The 19,970-nt window shown below is 40.8% G+C and overlaps 1 protein-coding gene across 4 annotated transcripts in view; it reads left to right on the top strand.

Annotated features, from left to right (window-relative positions):
• Window positions 1-19,970, top strand: part of WDR33 (WD repeat domain 33) — a 112,836-nt gene that overhangs the window by 75,779 nt on the left and 17,087 nt on the right. For all 4 annotated transcript variants that reach the window (XM_079781775.1, XM_079781776.1, XM_079781774.1 and 1 more), the window contains exons 8-14: window positions 15,835-15,961; window positions 17,062-17,216; window positions 17,306-17,384; window positions 17,978-18,088; window positions 18,452-18,546; window positions 18,761-18,847; window positions 19,083-19,222. In XM_079781775.1, coding sequence (XP_079637901.1) covers window positions 15,835-15,961; window positions 17,062-17,216; window positions 17,306-17,384; window positions 17,978-18,088; window positions 18,452-18,546; window positions 18,761-18,847; window positions 19,083-19,222 — 794 coding nt within the window. The remainder of the gene's footprint in view (window positions 1-15,834; window positions 15,962-17,061; window positions 17,217-17,305; window positions 17,385-17,977; window positions 18,089-18,451; window positions 18,547-18,760; window positions 18,848-19,082; window positions 19,223-19,970) is intronic.

The raw sequence follows: 19,970 nt of genomic DNA, 5'->3' as shown, positions 1-19,970 counted from the left end.
CAGCCATGGCATAAATAGCTCTTACTAATGTAACCTAGGTATGGCTCTTTCTAGTAGTCTTGGTATCGCCAGGCTCCCATCATTCTTCTGAAGTTTTTTTGTTTTGTTTTTATGTATTTCCAGTTTTTTAAGTCATGGTTATAAGCTTCTTTTCTTAACCCTTTAGAAGAATCCTATATTGTCTATATTACTATTGAATCATGAATGTGTGCCAGAAGTACTTACTAGAGCACCTTTAACGGTCTGACCACAGGCGCACCCTAGCACACCCTCTCTTATGAAGGACTTTGCTGCTGGTTTCTGCATTGTGTGTGGAATTCCAGGTATCTTCCATTTCTGGCAAAGGACTGAAGTGCTTTGCAGTTTTGGTTGTTAATACCAACAGCTGGAGAGTACAGCAGCAATGAGATTCAAAGAATATTTGGTGGTTGGATTCCTTCCCTTTAAGCTTTTTTTGATGAATATTCTCCAAAATTCTCTTGTAATTTTTAAAAAAATATATATTTTATTGATTTTTTACAGAGAGGAAGGGAGAGGGATAGAGAGTTAGAAACATCGATGAGAGAGAAACATCGATCAGCTGCCTCTTGCACACCCCCTACTGGGGATGTGCCCGCAACCAAGGTACATGCCCTTGACTGTAATCGAACCCGGGACCCTTCAGTCCGCAGGCTGACGCTCTATCCACTGAGCCAAACCTGTTTCGGCTCTTGTAATTTTTTTTAATACTTGACTTAAAAATAAAAAACCAACAAAGGGGAATTTGCTGGTTGGCATAAAACATGCTGCAAAGTTGCTTTTTTCTGGTTATTGTAGTCGAAGAATATCAAGGATTGACTTGAAAAAGAAAGGTAGATTTTCTTTTCACCTGTTTGTATCAGCCGTTTTCTGATTGTCTTGCTCCCTTTAAAAAACTTCAAGATTTTTCTAATATACAATCTTTAAACTTGGAAATAGTGCTTAAATAAAACACCTCTTTTCATTAAAAAAAAAATTATTGATTTTAGAAAGGAAGGGAGAGGGAGAGAGAAACATTGATGTGAGAGAGAAGCATCAATTGATTGGCTCCTGTACGCCTTCTATTGGGTTCTGAACCCCTGGAATCGAAACCCGCAGCCTGACCTTTTGGTGCATGGGACGACACTCAGCCACCTGAGCCACACCGGTCAGGGCGGAAATAGTGCTGTTCTCGGTTTCCACTCTTTCCCCCACGTCAGGTGCGCTTACATCTCAGCAAAACCTATGCCTGCATATGTTTTTATTGGACTCAGAAATTACAGATTTAGTCATATATTTGTAAAAGTTTCACTTTGATGCCGGAAGTAGTTACATAGCTGTATGCTTATTTTAATTTGTAACCTACTTGAGAATTTCTTCTAGGTCAGCCTTAGTTGGTCTTCCATGGAAATACCTGATACAAATAAATAGAAGCCATTTTTACTTGCATATGCAAGTTAAATGTGTGTGAGAGGTTGGCAAGTTTGTGATGTGTCTGCCTCACTCCATCTGAGTGTATTTGGGTGCTCTTCTGACACCATGCATTTCCCTGTATTTGTAACCTGATAAACACTTTCCTGCTGCCGCTCGGCTGTCCAGTCTTTACATTTTACCATACGTAAACACGGGTGTGGTAAAAGGTCCCTTTACATGCCCTTTCCCAGTTGTTTCCTCTCCTTCCTCAGAGGTCTCCACTCCTGAGTGTAGGCTTGTCACTGCCACAAAGCGAGCATTTAAAAATTGTCCAGGTTGGTTGAAAGCATTCTGAGCAAAGAAGCTCGTGGTCAGACTCTTACCTGCGGGTGTGTTGTATACGTTGGAAGCACTGACGGGGCTCTCAGACCTGGGGAGAAATCTGTCCGTTTTTGGTCAGCATTGCCCAGCTATTTGACCACAGAACCCCTTTCCCCTCCTCTGTGCTCTGTTGTTGCTTGAAACATGCTATGGCTTCTCACTAATGTAACTTTCTAGATGTAGGCGACAAAGTTACTAGTAGTCATCATTTCCAGTTGATGTTGATTATTAGATCAAGTTTAAAATAAATTTACAAAAGAGGAAGGTAAAGTGCTAATAAGTTGCATATTTATTGACCAGCATGCAAGTTACTTGCCCTCCTTAATTTTTAAATTCCTGAGCTCTCTGATCTATTGAAGTGTCTGGCTATGGACCATGGCTACATATAACCTTTGCCTTAAACTCGTCTGTTAACCTTTTATGTTCTGTGGTTGGACTAGGCTGAGTTTGTTGTTAATGTTTGACACATTTTCTTGAATAACAGTTATCCAACTGTTAATGTTGTACAGCATGGTACTTGAATCCTTTGTTTGCTTTTTTCTTCCTGGGTTAGAAAATCTTGGTGCTTTCTGTAATTTATGTATGAAAGAGTTTTTTCTTAAGATTTGTTCATATAATGGTCTGATCCAGGAAAAATAAAACAGGAAAATGGACACTATTTCTGACCTTCAAATAAAACTCTGTTGGTTTTTAGACGTTCACGGAACCTTGGGGTCAAACCCATTGTCAGGACTTGGGGCAGGGCTGAGGGGCGGAGCTCACCGTCCTTTCCCTGAGGCCAGGGAGGCTCCTCCCCCTGTAAGGGAAGCGGCCGCCTGCCCATCCCGCCCTGGCTCTGTCCTTTAGCACTGCACTCCGGGGCCTGCCTAATGACGGGGAGGCGCACTTCCCAGAGTAGAGATCACCCAACACTGACCCATCTATCCTGTTAGTCTGAGAATTTTAGGCTTTATTAAGGAGTCTCTGTGTTTTTAGGATCTCCTTTAAAAGACACACAGTAAGTATTTTTTCATTAGTTAGGACAAGTCTCTTGTGTTCTGCACCTTGCTATTTCAGGTGTATTTAACATTTTAAAAAAAAAGAGATTTTTCTGTTTTTACTTTGGGTGGAAAGATCTCTTCAAAACCTGCATTAGTTGTTTTATTAGCTTACTTTCAATCTTTTTCAAATAACTTCTTTATTCTAAGTGTTAATTTTCTTGAAAGTTATTGTAATTAGACTGTGTGATTCTATAAATACTTCTTCAGTGTTCAATCCTCATTTTGTTTAATCATATATTTTAGAGATTAAGTACCTATAAGAGGAGCCCAATAAATGTGCACACTTGTTTTAAATTAATGAGTATTAATGATCAAGTAGAAGCAGTTTATCTTCTGTATGGAATAAATTATAATGTACAATGAATAGGTGTTTTTTTTACAGATAATTATTATGAAGTAATTTAAACAATTCTGATGTATCAGACACAGGTTAATCCACAAAGCAACGCCACCCGTCTTCCAGAGGTGCTCCTTCTGTCCTGAGGGAATGTTTAGCTAAAAAATGGTGCGGATGTCATTGCCCTCAAAGCGGAACCTCTAAAGGTGGCCCACTGTGGTTAGATTCATTTGGAATTTCTTTGTTTGGAGTTAGGTCAATGGTTGCCAGGTTCAAGACCCTGGTTTTCAAAAGCAATCTGTTTGCTTTTCGGATGGTTAAAAGAAATACTTCTTAGTTATATATGTATTTTTACAGTTTATCCCTAGATTTTTCTTTAAAATTCCGAGAGATGGGAGGGTATACAGAAGTTTGTCTTTTACAACCTCAATTCCATTTGAGAAAGTGGAAGTTGACTGATGAGTGAAACAGCACCAAAGGACCTCTGCTGCCGCGTTATTGGATGTTATATACTTACTGGGGCGAAGGGAAGATTGGAGTGCGAAGAAGAGAGCCCAGGCCCCCTGTGGCCCCGGCTTCACCCTTTAGGCCTCAGGATTCCCTTATTAAAAACCACAGGGCAGGGTCCCTTTGCAGCTCTTCCCTGGCTCTAGGACCAATTGAAGGTGATAGTTGTCGTCGTCGTTGTTGTTGTTATTGCTATCTATTGTGTAACTGAGATAGTGAATAAAAGTAATACAATTATGGGAACCTAAGAAGAAACTTTCTTTAAAATGGCCAACTACAGTATAAATCAATCTTGTCCAATAGGGCTTTTTGATGGAAATATTCTATATTTGTGATTTCTGATATACTAGCCACTAGTCACATATTGCTGTTGAGCTGTGAAATGTTGCTAGTATGACTGAGGAACCTAATTTTAATTTTAATTAAAACAAATTTAAATAGCCATATGTGGCTAAATAGCTACTGTATTGGGCAGTGCAGGTTAAATTCTTAAATATAAGTATTCAAAGGAAATTTCCTCACATTGATTTAATATGAAAACCTTGTTTTTTTTTGTGATTTGCAACTGGAATCTCTTAATTTTAGAATTTGGCAAGTCTCAATATTGAAAGCTTTCTTCAAGCACATCCTCCGTTTCTAATTGCAGTCAAAAATAGATAAGGTACTATGACCTCTGCCAAGGGTCCCACAGTCTCCTTGGTAACCGCACACCTCTCACTGGCTTCTTTAGAGCTCTGCCACCTCCTGAGGACTTAGTGTCCACTAGTCACCCCGTAGGTTACACCGGTTCCTGGAGTAGGCTCTATATGATCTGGAGCACGTTTGGTGGTGGTGAGGGTTTTAGCTTCATATTTTTTACGAGCTTGATTCTTAAAAGTTTAGATGCCACTTTCAAAAAATACTTGAAGTTTTCAGTCTTAAAGTTTTTAGTCTTAAAATCTTTAGCAGCATGTTTTTAGTCCCCGGCCAGTGCGGCTCAGCTGGAACATCATCTCAGACACCAAGAGGCGGCGGCTTCGCTTCCTGGTCAGAGCACACACCCAGCTTTCAGGTTCCAGGTTTGACCCTGGATGGGGCGCAGGTGGGAGGGAACTGACTGATGCTTCTCTTTCACATCGATGTTCTCTCTCTCTCTCTCCCTTCTCTTTAGAATCAATTTTTTAAAAAGGTGTTATTTAATTTAAAAATATCTAGGTCACAGCCCTGGCCAGGTTGCTCAATTGGTTAGAGCAGTGGTCGGCAAACTCATTAGTCAACAGGCCAAATATCAACAGTACAACGATTGAAATTTCTTTGAGAGCCAAATTTTTTAAACTTAAACTTCTTCTAACGCCACTTCTTCAAAATAGACTCGCCCAGGCCGTGGTATTTTGTGGAAGAGCCACACTCAAGGGGCCAAAGAGCCGCATTTTGCCAACCACGGGGTCAGAGCATCATCCCAATAAGATTGTGGGTTTGCTCCCAGTCACGGCACATGTAAGAATCAACCGATGAGTGCATGAATAGGTGGAACAACAAGCCCAGGTCTCCCTCTCTTTCCTTTCCTCTCTCTCAAGTCAATCAGTAAATAAAGGAAGGCAGAAAGAAGTATCTAGGTCACTAGGCAATAAAACCAGTTGTCACTTGAATGTGTTTTCATGAGGTCTGTATTGCTTCAGCATCGCAATGCTACATTCCTGGGACTTGTGTGGGCATCACAGAGAACGTTGGTTTTATCTTGAAATTCTGAACCTTTGAAATGGTGAAAGTTAGTGGAGAGGCATTTTTTAGGGTTAATGGTTGGAACTGATAAGTCATGTGTTTGACAATCATTTCTTCTGTAAGGTAGTTTTTGTAAATATAAGTTTATATATATGGCATACCAGAGCACATAGCCCATGACATCCTGGGAACTCACTCCAGCCACACGGAGTGCATATAACCGGCTTCCCGAGCCTGCGGCACGGCCCCGCCCCGCCCCGCACCGCGAGGCCTGCATTGGAGATGAAGGTGGGAGCTGGTATCAGTCATTCGCATGAGTTTTGAATAGAGGGGATCAAATGAAACAACAAGAGCATGTTAAAAACGTCAAGTAAGAAGAAAGAAAACTTCAAGCAGTACAGAAGAATAAATGCCTTCTTATTCCCATAGCATTTCTTCTCCCTAAAAAAACTTTTATTTTTATTGGTTTTTACGAGGTTAGGTTTTCTTTTTTGCAAATGGGACTAAATTATATCTTCCTTTTTTTGCTTATTTTAAAAAGTCAGTTTTTGAGGTATTATTTCCCTATGATTACATTTACCCTTTTTAGGTGTACAGTTCCATGGCTTTTGACAAATATATATACCTTAATTGAGATATATGGTATTTCATTCCCTTCCAAAGGTCTCTTTTCTCCGCTTCATTTTGTAACCATCATTATACTCAAGACATAGAACGTTTCTTATCGTCTCAAAAAGTCTCATCTTTCTGCCTCAAATTTTTTTAAGGCTTTCAAGTTGTATTTATTTATTGATTAAGGTATTACATATGTGTCCTTACCCTCCCCACTGCTCCTCCCCCCCCCACTCATGTCCTCACCCCCCTGGTGTCTGTGTCCATTGTGATTGCCTCAGTTTTAACAGCTCTATTGAATTCAATATATGGATTTACTTAAATTTCCTAAATCACCCCTTAGAGATTAATTTTTAAGTTGTTTCCAGTATTGTAGTTCAAACAAGGTACAATAAATAACTTTATATATAAATCTTAGTGTGTTTGTACAGCTATAGACGTAGGGTAAATTCTTAGAAGAGAAGTGAAAATGGCCTACCCCCCAAAAATTGGACTAATTTACTTTTCAACTGGTTATGGATGAGAGTGCCTCTTACTTTTTTATTATGCTGGGTGTCACCAAGTTCAGTTTGTGCTAATTTGATAAAGAAAATATTAGCTAGCAAAGTAACTTGTGTTCCGTGTTATTTTTTCTCATTTTAAAACCATATCAAAAGTTCACATACACAAGAAACCTAACTCATGTTATTTATGGTTAAAACCACAATATAACAGAGGAAATGTGGATAGAAAACTTTACCTTTGTTTCTACTATCCCAATATAATTTTCATTTCCTGCTTAGCTGTATCTACATTTCTGTTATTACATACTAGAAGCCCGGTGCACGAAATTCGTGCACAGCGGGGGGTTGTCCCTCAGCCCAGCCTGTACCCTCTCCAATCTGGGACTCCTGGAGGGATGTCCGACTGCCCGTTAAGGCCTGATCCCGTTCGACTGGCTGTTTAGGCCCGATCCCAACAGGATCGGGCCTAAACGGGCAGTCGGACATCCCTCTCACAATCCAGGACTGCTGGCTCCCAACTGCTTGCCAGCCTGCCTTCCTGATTGCGCCTAACCGCTTCTGCCTGCCAGCCTGATCACCCCCTAACCACTCCGCTGCCAGCCTAGTTGATGCTTAACTGCTCCCCTGCCAGCCTGTTTGCCCCCAGCTTCTCTCCTCTGCCAGCCTGGTCACCCCTAACTGCCCTCCCCTGCAGGGTTGATCACCTCCAACTGCCCTCCCTTGCAGGCCGGGTGCCTCCTAACTGCCCTCTCCTGCTGGCCATCTTGTGTCCACATGAGGGCAGGATCTTTTACCACATGGGGGCAGCTATATTGTGTGTTGCAGTGATGATCAATCTGCATAGTACTCCTTTATTAGATAGGATAGAGGCCTGGTGCACGGGTGGGGGCCAGCTGGTTTGCCCTGAAGGGTGTCCCGGATCAGGGTGGGGTTCCCTTGGGGCGTGGGGCGGCCTGAGCGAGGGGCCTGTGGTGATTTGCAGGCCGGCCATGCCCCCTGGCAACCCAAGCGGAGGCCCTGGTATCTGGAATTTATTTTCCTTCTACAATTGAAACTTTGTAGCCTGGAGCGGAGCCAAGCCTGCTGCTCCCTCTGGGGCGGCAGCCATTTTCTGTGGCAGTTAATTCACCTTCTACAATTGAAACTTTGTAGCCTTTATCGGGTGAGCCCGGCCAGGGTGTGCGGAAAGCTTTGCTTCCCCTGTTGCCGCCGGCAACCCTGGCCTGCTCTCTCAAGCTCCATTCTGCCGCCATTTGTTTCAATTTGTTTACCTTCTATAACTGAAACTTTGTAGCTTGAGTGGAGGCTTAGGCCTGCAACGGCTATGGAAAGCTTGGCTTGCTCTGTTACCTGGGAAACCTTGCTCTCTGTGGCTGTAGCCATCTTGGATTGGGGTTAATTTGCATACTCACCCTGATTGGCTGGTGGGCGTGGCCTGGCTGGTGGGCGTGGCTTATGTAGTGGAGTGATGGTTAATTTGCATATTACCATTTTATTAGAGAGGATGACGTTTTATTTTATTTTTATTTATTTTTAAAATATATTTTATTGGTTTTTTACAGAGAGGAAGGGAGAGGGATAGAGAGTTAGAAACATCGATGAGAGAGAAACATCAATCAGCTGCCTCCTGCACACCCCCTACTGGGGATGTGCCCGCAACCAAGGTACATGCCCTTGACTGGAATCAAACCCGGGACCCTTCAGTCCACAGGCCGATGCTCTATCCACTGAGCCAAACCGGTTAGGGCTACATATGACGTTTTAATCTCCTTACACCATATACTTAGTGTGTGCAGGTACAATTTTGTTTTGCTTTTTAAAAGGTCACTTTATTTTCTGAGTGTTTTGTTGTTGTTATTCCCAGAATCTTCATCTAGTTTTTGGCTGTGGTATAGTTCAGTCATTCTATAGTTTTTCACAATTATGAACTAGGCTTCAAATACCATCTTTTTAAATAGAAAAGTTGAAAAAAAAACTTTAAAAATTATTTCCTTAGGATAAGCTCTTACTAGTATGATTCTTCTGCATTTAAATATATCAGCTGCCAGGGCAGGGTAGAATTTTATCATTTCAAATAGGTTTTGTCACTTCATTGGGAATTCAATAATGTTTTTCTTCTGAAGAAGGAAGCAGTTACATATCCATTTGCATCTATGCTAGCTTAATCTATTTTTCCTCTTTATTATTTTCTTGTTTTTCATTTAAAATTTATTTTATAGTTGACATACAATATATTAGTTTCAGTTGTAGAGCCCAGTTGTAGAGTGGTTAGACATTTGTATACCTTATGAAGTCTAGTACCCACCTGGCACTATACTAGTACTAATTATTACAGTGCTAGTCACTCTTATTCCCTACTGGCAGCCCTGTGCACGAATCCGTGCGCCAGTAGCTCTCTGCGGGGCCTGGCCGCTCCGTGCCCACTGCCCAGTGGCTCTCCGCACCCAGAGGCCCGTCCGTGGCCAGGCGCAGAATGCTTGCCTTGTTGTCGGAGCAACGAAGCAAGCATTCCGCCAGGCCGCTCACGCTGCACGCTCTCAGTGGCCACCCCTCCAGGACTGGGGGACTCTGGTGGGGCTGAGAGGACTGGGTGCCGCCATCTTGTGGCTATGGGTGCTGCCATCTTTGTGACAGAGTGATGGTTCATTTGCATATTGCCCTTTTATTAGATAGGATAGGATGCTGTACTTTACATCATCATGACTATTTTTATAACTGGCAATTTGTTCTACTGAATCCCTTCACCTTTTTGGCCCATTTCTTCACCCTCTCCATGCCCCCATCAGGCGATCATTAGCTCTATGCATCTATGAGTTTGTTTCTGTTTTGTATGTTCACTTATTTTGGTTTTTAGATTTATACACACACACACACACACACACACACACACACACGTGAAATGATATAGTTTTTGTCTTTTTCTCTGTGCGTTATTTTTCTTAGCATAATATCCTCTAAGTCCATCCAACCTCTTTTTTCTTTTTTAAAAAGTTATAAAAATGTATGTTACCTATAAAGATTTCATACCCTCTTTCGACTGTTTAGTGAATTAAAATTTTAAATTGATTTTTTTCTCTCAATATTTTAAAATTATCAAACATTATACAGTGAAGACACCTTACCCTCGTTCCTCCACTAATCAGTTCCCCTTCTTAGAGGCAGTTAATATTGTCAGATTTTTGTGTACTTTTTAAAGACATACTTTGTGCATTTTTGAGCAAATGTATGTGTGTGCTGTTTTGGGTGTGTGTCTCTTTTCAAGTCACGAATGTTAACATGCTTTTTAACATTACTTTTTTGTACATATTTTCTTAAATAACTTTATTTGTATTTTAACTTTTAAAAAGTAGGTACTATATGCTCATGATGCAATAATAAAATAATGAAAGGCTTGAATAGTACTCCTTCTGTCCTAGCTCCCTGCCTGCTGTGCACATCCTCCAGTGACGCTTTATGCATCACAGAAGCGAGTCAGACGGCGTATGCTTTTGTAAGCCGCAGACTAACCCTTCACATCTAAAAAGGCGGTAGAGTCTCGGTGTTAGGAGCAGTGACTCCTTGCATTCAGATGTCTGCTGTGCCATGTAGCAACTGTGTGATTGTGGGCAAGGTATTTTTTTCTTTAATTGATTAAGGTATTACATATGTGTCCTTATCGCCCCATTGCTCCCCCCACACCCCACTCATGTGTGGGCAAGGTATTTAACCTGTCTGTACTTTGTACACTTCTTACGAAGATGGTAAGGCAGTATATATACTTTGCTTAGAATACTACCGTAAATAAGAAGTATATGTGTTTGCTAGTAGTAGTATTTTTATTATTAAGGACAGTGACTAATAAAATAATAACCAACAATCAGTATAATTTGATTTCTAGTAGTGATGTATGGATATGAGTAAATTTATTTAACAGAAAAGGATGGATGGGATTCATCACTTGCTTGAATTCTACTTAAATACATTTTAGAAAACTTCAGGAAACAAAACTAAAGCAGCTAAAAATATTAATGTTCCTTTTTATGTATTGATAGTTTTTGTATATACTTGTTTAAACTAAACAGATATACTCTCTTTATGACATGAAAATGTCCCAGAGAAGGTGAGGGTAGAGATGGCTGTTAAGAATATAAACTTTTACATAGTGCATCACATTTTTAAAAATATATATATTTTATAGATTTTTTTTTACAGAGAGAAAGGGAGAGGGATAGAGAGTTAGAAACATCGATGGGAGAGAAACATCGATCAGCTGCCTCCTGCACACCTCCCACAGGGGATGTGCCCGCAACCAAGGTACATGCCCTTGACTAGAATCGAACCCAGGACCTTTCAGTCCGCAGGCCGATGCTCTATCCACTGAGCCAAACCAGTTAGGGCAGTGCATCACATTTTAAAAGTGCTTTCTTATGCTTTTTCCACTCAAATTTGGTGAAAATAGAACATATCTACATATAATATTTAATTTTAGATGATAATGGTCCATAAAGTTTTAAAATTTCATAACTACATCTTTTTAGGATCAAATCGTTAGAACATTAAATGCTCTTAAAGGCAAGATTGGAGGAGTGAATTGTATTTCTATTTAATTTGTTCATCCTTAGTTCTTTTTTAAAAATATATTTTTTATTGATTTCAGAGAGGAAGGGGGAGAGAGAGAGAAACATCAGTGATGAGAGAGAATCATTGATTGGCTGCCTCCTGCATGCACCCCACTGGAGATGGAGCCTGCAATCCAGGCATGTGCCCCAACCTGGAATCGAACTGGTTCATAGGTCGATGCTCAACCACTGAGCTGCGTTAGCCGGGCAGTTCTTTTTTTTTTTTTTTAATTAAAAAAATCAAAGGAACAATCAAACCTCTCTTCCCCTTTCTCTTCTTCAGATCCCCATTATAAAATAATGTACATTTATTATAGAAAATGTAAAAACAGAAAATACACAGGGAAGTAAGAATCACCTTAATTTCACTACTCAGCCTAATATTGTTTCTGATAACAGTTTGATGTCTAGACAGCTTGCCTTTTTTCTGTCGGTGGGGATATGCACCCACAGTCACTTGAGTTACTAACTTGCCTTTTTTTGTTGTTGTTAAATATATTTTTATTGATTTCAGAGAGGGAGAAAGAGAGAGAAACATCAGTGATGGGAATCATTGATCAGCTGCCTCCTGCACGTCCCTACTGGGGATTGAGCCTGTAACCCTGGGCATGTGCCCTTGACGGGAATTGAACCTGGGATCCCTCAGTCCACAGGCCGATGCTCTATCCACTGAGCCACACCAGCTAGGGCAGGAACTTGCCTTTTTTCTGTCTGTAGAGGGATATGCACACATAGTCACTTGTGTTAGTAACTTGTTTGCCTTTTACAGTGATGGCATCAGGAATGCTATACACACAGGTGTGTTTTTGTTTTTAAAATATACTTAGTATCATGAATGTTTTAATGTCATTTAATTACCTGTAGTATCATTTATGATAGGTGCATCATATTCCATTGAGCACATATGCCATACTGAATTTTATTTTGTAATGTTGCCTATTCATGAGCACTTTAAAAATAAGCTGTTTCATAAATATCCTGTACATAACTGTTTTTGAACATACATTTTTTTTATTTTTTTAAAAAATTTTTATATATTTTTAAAATTTAATAAATCTTTATTGTTCAGATTATTACAATTGTTTCTCCTTTTCCCCCCCCATAGCGCCCCTCTACCCAGTTCCCACTTCACCCTCTGCCCTTAACTCTCCCATACTGTCCTCATCCATAAGTGTACGATTTATGTCCAGTCTCTTCCTGCCCCCACCATACCCCTTTACCCCTGAGAATTATCAGTCCACTCCCTTTCTATGCCCCTGGTTTTATTATATTCACCAGTTTATTCTGTTCCTCAGATTTTTTATTCACTTGATTTTTAGGTTCACTTGTTGATAAATATGTATTTGTCGTTCATAATTTTTATCTTTACTTTTTTCTTCTTCCTCTTCTTAAAGAATACCTTTCAGCATTTCATATAAAATCTGGTTTGGTGGTGATGAACTCCTTTAGCTTTTTCTTATTTGTGAAGCTCTTAATCTGACCTTCCATTCTGAATGATAACTTTGCTGGGTAGAGTAATCTTGGTTGTAGGTTCTTGCTATTCATCACTTTGAATATTTCTTGCCACTCTTGTCTGGCCTGCGTAGTTTCTGTTGAGAAATCAGCTGATAATCGTATGGGTGCTCCCTTGTAGGTAATTAACTGTTTTTCTCTTGCTGCTTTTAATATTCTTCGTCTTTTGCCCTTGGCATTTTAATTATGATGTGTCTTGGTGTGGTCCTCTTTGGATTCCTTTTGTTTGGGGTTTTGTGCGCTTCCTGGACTTGTAGGTCTATTTCTTTCACCAAGTGGGGGAAGTTTTTTGTCATTATTTCTTCAAATAGGTATTCAGTATCTTGCTCTCTCTCTTCTTCTGGCACCTCCATAATTCTGATGTTGGTACACTTGAAGTTGTCCCAGAGGCTTCTTACACTATCTTCAAACTTTTGGATTATTTTTTCTTTTTGCTTTTCCAGTTGAGTGTTTTTTGCTTCTTTGTATTTCAAATCTTTGACTTGATTCTTGCGTTCCTCTAGTCTGCTGTTGGGTCTCTGTATAATATTGTTTATTTCAGTCAGTGTATGCTTAATTTCTAGTTGGTCTTTTTTCATATCCTCGAGGTTCTGGCTAAATTTATCAGCCTTTCCTAGAAAATTCTTGAAAAACCTTATAACCGTGGTTTTGAATTCTATATCCAGTCGTTTGTTTTCCTCCATTTCTTTTGTTTGTGACCTGTTACTTTGTCTCTGCATTTTCGCTGCTTCCCTGAGTTGGTAGGGTAGTTTTGTGTGCTAGGTGTCCTATAGGGCCCAGTGGCTCAGCCTCCCCAGTTACCTGAGGTGGACACTCTTGGTGCACTCCTTTGTGGTCTGTGTGCACAGCCTTGTTGTAGTTAAGTCTTGATTGTTGTTGGTATCACTGGGAGGAATTGACCTCCAGGCCAATTGGCTGTGAGGATCAGCTGTGTCTACGCCGGGAGACCTGTGCTGGAGACAGCCTTATAGGAGGAGACTTGCAAAATGGCAAAAGCCTCTGTGCTCAGCTTGAATGGGGTGGAGTCTCAGGGCTGAGCAGACAGTCTTGGCTTCCCGTCAGCCCTGCCCTTGCGCGCGCGCCTCCAGACCTCTGCCTTCCGCGGCTCCCCTGAGTTTCCGCCTGACAGTCCAGATTCCCCTGTAATAGCGTGGGTCCCCAGGGGCTCGCCCAGAACTGGGGTTCAGTGCAGTCAGGAGCTTCCGACTCCCTTCCATTAGGGAAAGCCTGCGGCAACCTCCACAGTCAGGATTCTCTGCGCGCGCACTCTCTCGCACGCCTCCAGACCCCTGCCCGCCGCGGCTCCCCCGAGTCTCCGACTCTCCGAGTGCCTTTCTCTCTGCCTGACAGTCCAGACTCCCCCCGTATGAGCCTGGGTCCACGGGGTTTTGGCCGGAACTGGGGTTCAGTGCAGTCGGAATTGGGGTTCAGTGCTGTCGGGAGCTTCCTTCTCCCTCCCGCCAGAGAAAGCCAGCCAGGCACTCGCCGCCCTTACTCTCTGCACACGTGTCTTTGTACCTCAGCCCTTTGCAGCTCCTCTGATTCTCCGTGAGCTTTTCTCTTTCCTTCTAGTTGTAGAATTTTCACTCAGCCAGCTTTCCTGTGGTTCTGGATGGTGTCCGTTCTGTCTTTTAGTTGTAGTTTTGAAATTGTTGTGTGAGGCAGCAATTTAGGTGCTTACCTATGCCGCCATCTTGGTTTCTCCCCCATTTTATTCTTTTTAAAAAATATATTTTTATTGATTTTTAAAGAGGAAGGAAGAGGGAGAGAGAGATAGAAACATCTATGATGAGAGAGAATCATGTATTGGCTGCCTCCTGCAAGTCCCCCACTGGGGATTGAGCCCATAACCTGGGCATGTGCCCTTGACCAAATTTGAACCTGGGACCTTTCAGTTCGCATGCCGACGCTCTATCCACTGAGCCTAACTGGCTAGGGCTATCCATTCTTTTCTTAGGATAAGTTCTGAGATTTGGAATTAAAGAGTTAACAGGATATATACTTTCTTCATGCTTTTGATACAGATCGCTAAACTATTCTCCAAATAGTTGGTATCTACATATATGCTTGCCAGTGTGAGGTATTGTATGTTTGAGATGTGAATTACTCCACTTCTGAATTAGTGCAAATTCACTTTCCATTGCCTCTAGAACCATCTTTTTCTTCTTCTCTACTTTATGTTTTTCTATTCTTCTGTATCCTTCCTCCTTCACACCTAAAACTTCATGGAAGCTGGATTGGACCCAGGTTGGAGAAGAAGCTGTTTCCGATACTCTTTACCTCCCCTTCACCAGCTTCTCAGTGCATTTTGCTGTAAAATATTCTGGGAACTCTCTTTGTACAGCATCCAGCTTTTCAAAGGTCACTTCTTTCAGTTTTATAGATTTTCGTTTTCACTTTTGTGGTTCTTAGTCATAGTGAATCTCTTACATTGGTGAGGTGACCTCATGTTCTAGCTGGTGGTGAAGAGAACTGTCTCTGGGACCCTGTGGACCAGGCTCAGCTCCCGCCTTGTTCTTGTTGACTAGCTTTGGAATCTAGGACCTGTTATTGGCCCCGCCTAGCCCTCCTCATTTTTCACTTGTGAAGTGGACATCACGATAATACTTTCCTTGGTATTTTGTTAGGATTTTAAGAGGTGATGCTTATAAGTGCTCAGTACGTTGCTAACATTTAGTAATTAGTAGGGCATCTTTTATTAGCATCTCATCTGACGTGTGTGAATGAAGCAGGGATTATTTTTGTCCTTCTGCATCTGAGTGAATGGGTTCAGAAAGAGGGAATACTTTTCCTGTCATCACACCAGAAAGTGATGTTGTCCAAACCTGAATTTAGGACTTTTGTTTTAAGGACTACTGCCACGTGGGAGAACTAAGGTGAAGGACAGGAATCGTGCCTCATAGGATACCATAGGAACAGCATGAAAAGTCAAGAAAGCTTTAAATGCCGGGCTTGAGAGGTCAGCTCCAAGAAGCCTTGACTAGACTCAGCAAGTTGGCAGGAGGAAGACAGCAGCTCGGGAGCAGAGGAATGGTTCCTGTGCATCTTGGTGGGGCTGCTGTGTACCTTTTAGGCTCCGAGACACAAAGACCAAAGAGTCTTGAAAAAGTTTAGAGCACCAGGATCAAAACATTTAACTTAATAGATTTCTCTACTTTGATTCAAATTAGAATGAAATCTTGCTTTAAATATATATGACTGATTAGGTTTTTATCTTAACTTGTTTCCGACAGGGCATGGTGCTGATGTGAAATGTGTAGACTGGCATCCAACAAAAGGGTTAGTTGTTTCAGGAAGTAAAGATAGTCAACAGCCAATCAAGTTCTGGGATCCCAAGACTGGGCAGAGTCTTGCAACACTGTAAGTGATAGGAACCCCACCTTGCTCCCCGAACAAAGGGAACAAAGCCTGTATTCTTTAACTTTTAGCTTTCTCTCCTCTCGTATTTTTGGAAAAGTAGGTTAGACAACAGATGGATTTGTACCCATAGCTGTCTTATTAATTAAATATGCTTTATCTCTGAATTCCTAATGAAATACGGCTTGATTTATGTTCTGCCACAGCTATCTAAATTTAATTTGGGTATCACGGGAGTGGAGTGAGAAAGATTGAGAAGGAGGTGGTTATTATATTCTGACGTACTGTCTCTCCTCATTATAATGCACTTGGCACTGTGTGGAGTTGATGTGTATGCCCCTCACTAGACATACAGCCCAGCTTTCTCCATCTCACTATGTCTCTTTATAGAGAAACTTTTCCTCTATTTTTGAATCAGTTCTCAATTTTTTTTTTTGTCTGAGATGCTTACTTATGATGCAGCTACATAATAAATTTTTTTCTGAATTATCTGTAAACATGAACAGTGATGTGAATATGTTGTTAACATTGTTTTGACCAAGCAGCAGTGTCCCAGTCCTCGTGACTGGGAGGGAGCTGGTTGGAGCAGGCTGCTGTGGCGCACACCTCCAGTGGCTGGAGCCCCCGGAGTGTTTGGCTGTGGTGCTCCGTGGAGGTGTGCACTGTGCAGGCCTCGGCGTGTGGCAGTGTCTGGAGTTCAAATTAACGCTCACACTACCCCAGGCTCCTTTTTATGCTTTGTCTTAGTGAGAGGAGGTTCATGGAACTTAAAAATTTAATGAGCTTTATTGAGTAGTAATTTTTATGTTCAAATGTTTCCCCTGCTTCAAAGATAAACTTTTATATCCAGTTGAAGCTCTGCTGCTATTTTAACTGGTTAAGGAAAGCAATGCTTAGATACTGGACATTATTTCTGTCATTGACCTATTTATTTCAAAGGTACTTTTAACTGGGGTCCTATAATGCTGTTTCTTCATGCTTTATTACTTCTAGGCTAAACCTCTTGCCATCTTGACCCATGTGCTTTTCAACAAAAATGGCCATTATATGGATTTAGATTTGTTTTTAATTCTTACATTATTTTCTTGGTACTTTGTTTCTAGTCATGCCCATAAAAACACAGTGATGGAAGTAAAATTAAATCTCAATGGCAATTGGCTACTCACAGCATCACGTGACCATCTCTGTAAACTTTTTGATATCAGAAACTTGAAAGAAGAGCTTCAAGTCTTCCGAGGTCATAAGAAAGAAGCCACAGGTTAGTGGCTTTTAGGTATACTTCTCATTCTGACTTGCCTGTGGTGTTCTGAGGTCCTGATCATTCTGCCTTTCCCTGTGTGTTTACAGCTGTGGCCTGGCACCCTGTGCATGAAGGACTTTTTGCCAGTGGAGGGTCCGATGGCTCTTTGCTCTTCTGGCATGTTGGGTATGTAACACTTATAAAGAAGTTGTCTACTTTATTAAGAGAGAACCTGAAAGTGTGAAACATGATATCGTTTGTATTTTCTCTTAGTGTTCATATGTTCTGTATCAGAGACTTTGTGCAGTTTTCAATTCTGGAAACCCAACTTGGAATAGAAACCTTAGCACAATTATTTTTGGATTGTATAAGTCATTAAGAGCAGATAAAATAGATTTTCTTGTTTCTTATTGGTGAAATCATTTTAGGAGATCATTTTCAATTCTCGGTCAGGGCACATGCCTAGGTTGTGGGCTTGATCCCCAGTAGGAGACCTGCAGGAGGCAGCCAATCAATGAAACATCATTGATGTTTCCCTCCCTCCTTCCCTCCCTCCCTCCCTCCCTCCCTCCCTCCCTCCCTCCTCTGAAATCAATAAAAACATATTTAAAAAATATATCTTACTGATGACAAATCAGCACCCCTATATCATGTGAAATTGACAGATTAAAAGTAATAGGCTTTGGTAGCTACATGTTACACTAAAATAAAATGTCTTAAAAATATATATATATATATAACTTTTGTGAAAAAGACTTCTTTCTGTGGTGCTATTGTAGGGTAGAGAAGGAAGTGGGTGGGATGGAGATGGCCCACGAAGGAATGATCTGGAGTCTGGCGTGGCATCCACTTGGACATATTCTCTGCTCAGGCTCAAATGACCACACCAGGTAAGCTTTCTGTAAAAAAGTAACAAGGGGTTACTGTGTTCATGGGGCAGGTGGAAATAAGTATGTATATATTTTTTATTGATAGACTGGCATATTAATTTGTATTCTGTCTTGTTCTTAGGAACATTTTTGTGGTGTTTTATAAGTATATATGTTATGAGAAGGAGATTGAGTATTGAATATGACTTTGTTACTCAAATTTTGTTTTGCCTTCTGATTAAAAAAAAGTCTGTATTTTAAACTTTTCGAAGAAAAGCACTGTAAAATTGTGTTTACCAGAGGACTGGTTCATACTGTTAAGTGCCCAGAAATACACTGAGCTCATGCACCTTGCCTTTCCCTTCCATTACTTTTATTTTGCAGCAAATTCTGGACCCGAAACCGACCAGGTGATAAAATGCGCGATCGCTATAATCTAAACCTATTACCGGGAATGTCAGAAGATGGAGTAGAATATGGTGAGGCTCCGCACATTGACCCTTCTTTGAGATGAGATAGTCTGTTATAAAAGTGTTAGGTATTGAGAAGATTTTACAAAATTAATTTTAGTTTTATAGTTTATTGATTTGTAAACCACCAACGTTAAGTTTCCTTTTTTTAAAAGTTCTAATTTTATTGGACCACTACGTTTATAAAATGCTCTATTGATAGTGGATGTATTCCTATTTATAGATGACCTTGAACCTAATAGCCTGGCAGTAATTCCAGGGATGGGAATACCAGAACAACTTAAATTAGCCATGGAGCAAGAGCAGATGGGTAAGAGAAATTGTACCTATAAATTCTATTTTTATAAAATTTTTATAGGTCTGTTTCTTAACTTTATGGTATTAAATTATTTTGATAATGCCAAAATTTTTTTTTTTTTTAGAAATGTTGATATAAGTAATGTAAACTGCATAACATTAAATCTATTCTTCCAAAAATGTGTTCATTGATGAAGTGGCCACTTTCTTTTATTTCCTTGACTAATTACTTATCTTTATGATTACAGGGAAAGATGAGTCCAATGAAATTGAAATGACAATTCCAGGTTTAGATTGGGGAATGGAGGAAGTGATGCAAAAGGATCAGAAAAAAGTACCTCAGAAGAAAGTTCCTTATGCAAAACCTATCCCTGCTCAGTTCCAGCAGGTGAGTGGCCATCTCATTCATGCGTTGCTGGTGCTGCTCGGTGAGTGTGATTGCAGTTCAGAAACAGGTTTCTTTCTCTGCGTCCTCTCATTGTGGGCGGTATTTCTGTGCCTTAGACCTTTAGAGCATTTTTCACACCTTTCAGGCATTCTTAGACATAGCTCCCATCTGCTGCTTTGCAGTTAGTACTGCGTTTGTCATGAGTCTTCTCCAGATCTTTGATTATTGTCACCTCCTTATTCTCATCGATGCTATTGGAGGAAGGAAGAAAAAGAGGCCGGAGCACAGAGAGTGCATCAGCTCTCTTCTGCATTGCCTGTCTTCTGCTTTATTGGTCCCCTCAGCACAAAGGGGGGGTGTCCTTTGGAAGAGGCAGGTGAGCTTCACATTCTTAATAACATGCCAGATCTAACAGCTTTTAGTAATTTAGTGATTGCTACCTAGTCATGTGCTTGCCCAGTGGTCGGCAAAACTCATCAGTCAACAGAGCCAAATATCAACAGTACAACTATTGAAATTTCTTTTGAGAGCCAAATTTTTAAAACTTAAACTTCTTCTAATGCCACTTCTTCAAAATAGACTCACCCAGGCCGTGGCATTTTGTGGAAGAGCCACACTCAAGGGGCCAAAGAGCTGCATGTGACTCGCGAGCCGCAGTTTGCTAACCATGATGCTTGCCAAATCCCACTCATGTGTCACTAAGAATTAGCATTAGAAATAAAGACAGTGCACCAGTTGAGCTACCTTG

This window comes from Cnephaeus nilssonii (genome assembly GCF_951640355.1).
Source record: "Cnephaeus nilssonii genome assembly, chromosome: 10".
In the NCBI taxonomy this organism is placed as follows: domain Eukaryota; kingdom Metazoa; phylum Chordata; class Mammalia; order Chiroptera; family Vespertilionidae; genus Cnephaeus; species Cnephaeus nilssonii.
Note: the sequence above shows the minus strand (reverse complement) of the source record. Positions and strands in the feature narration are given on the sequence as shown.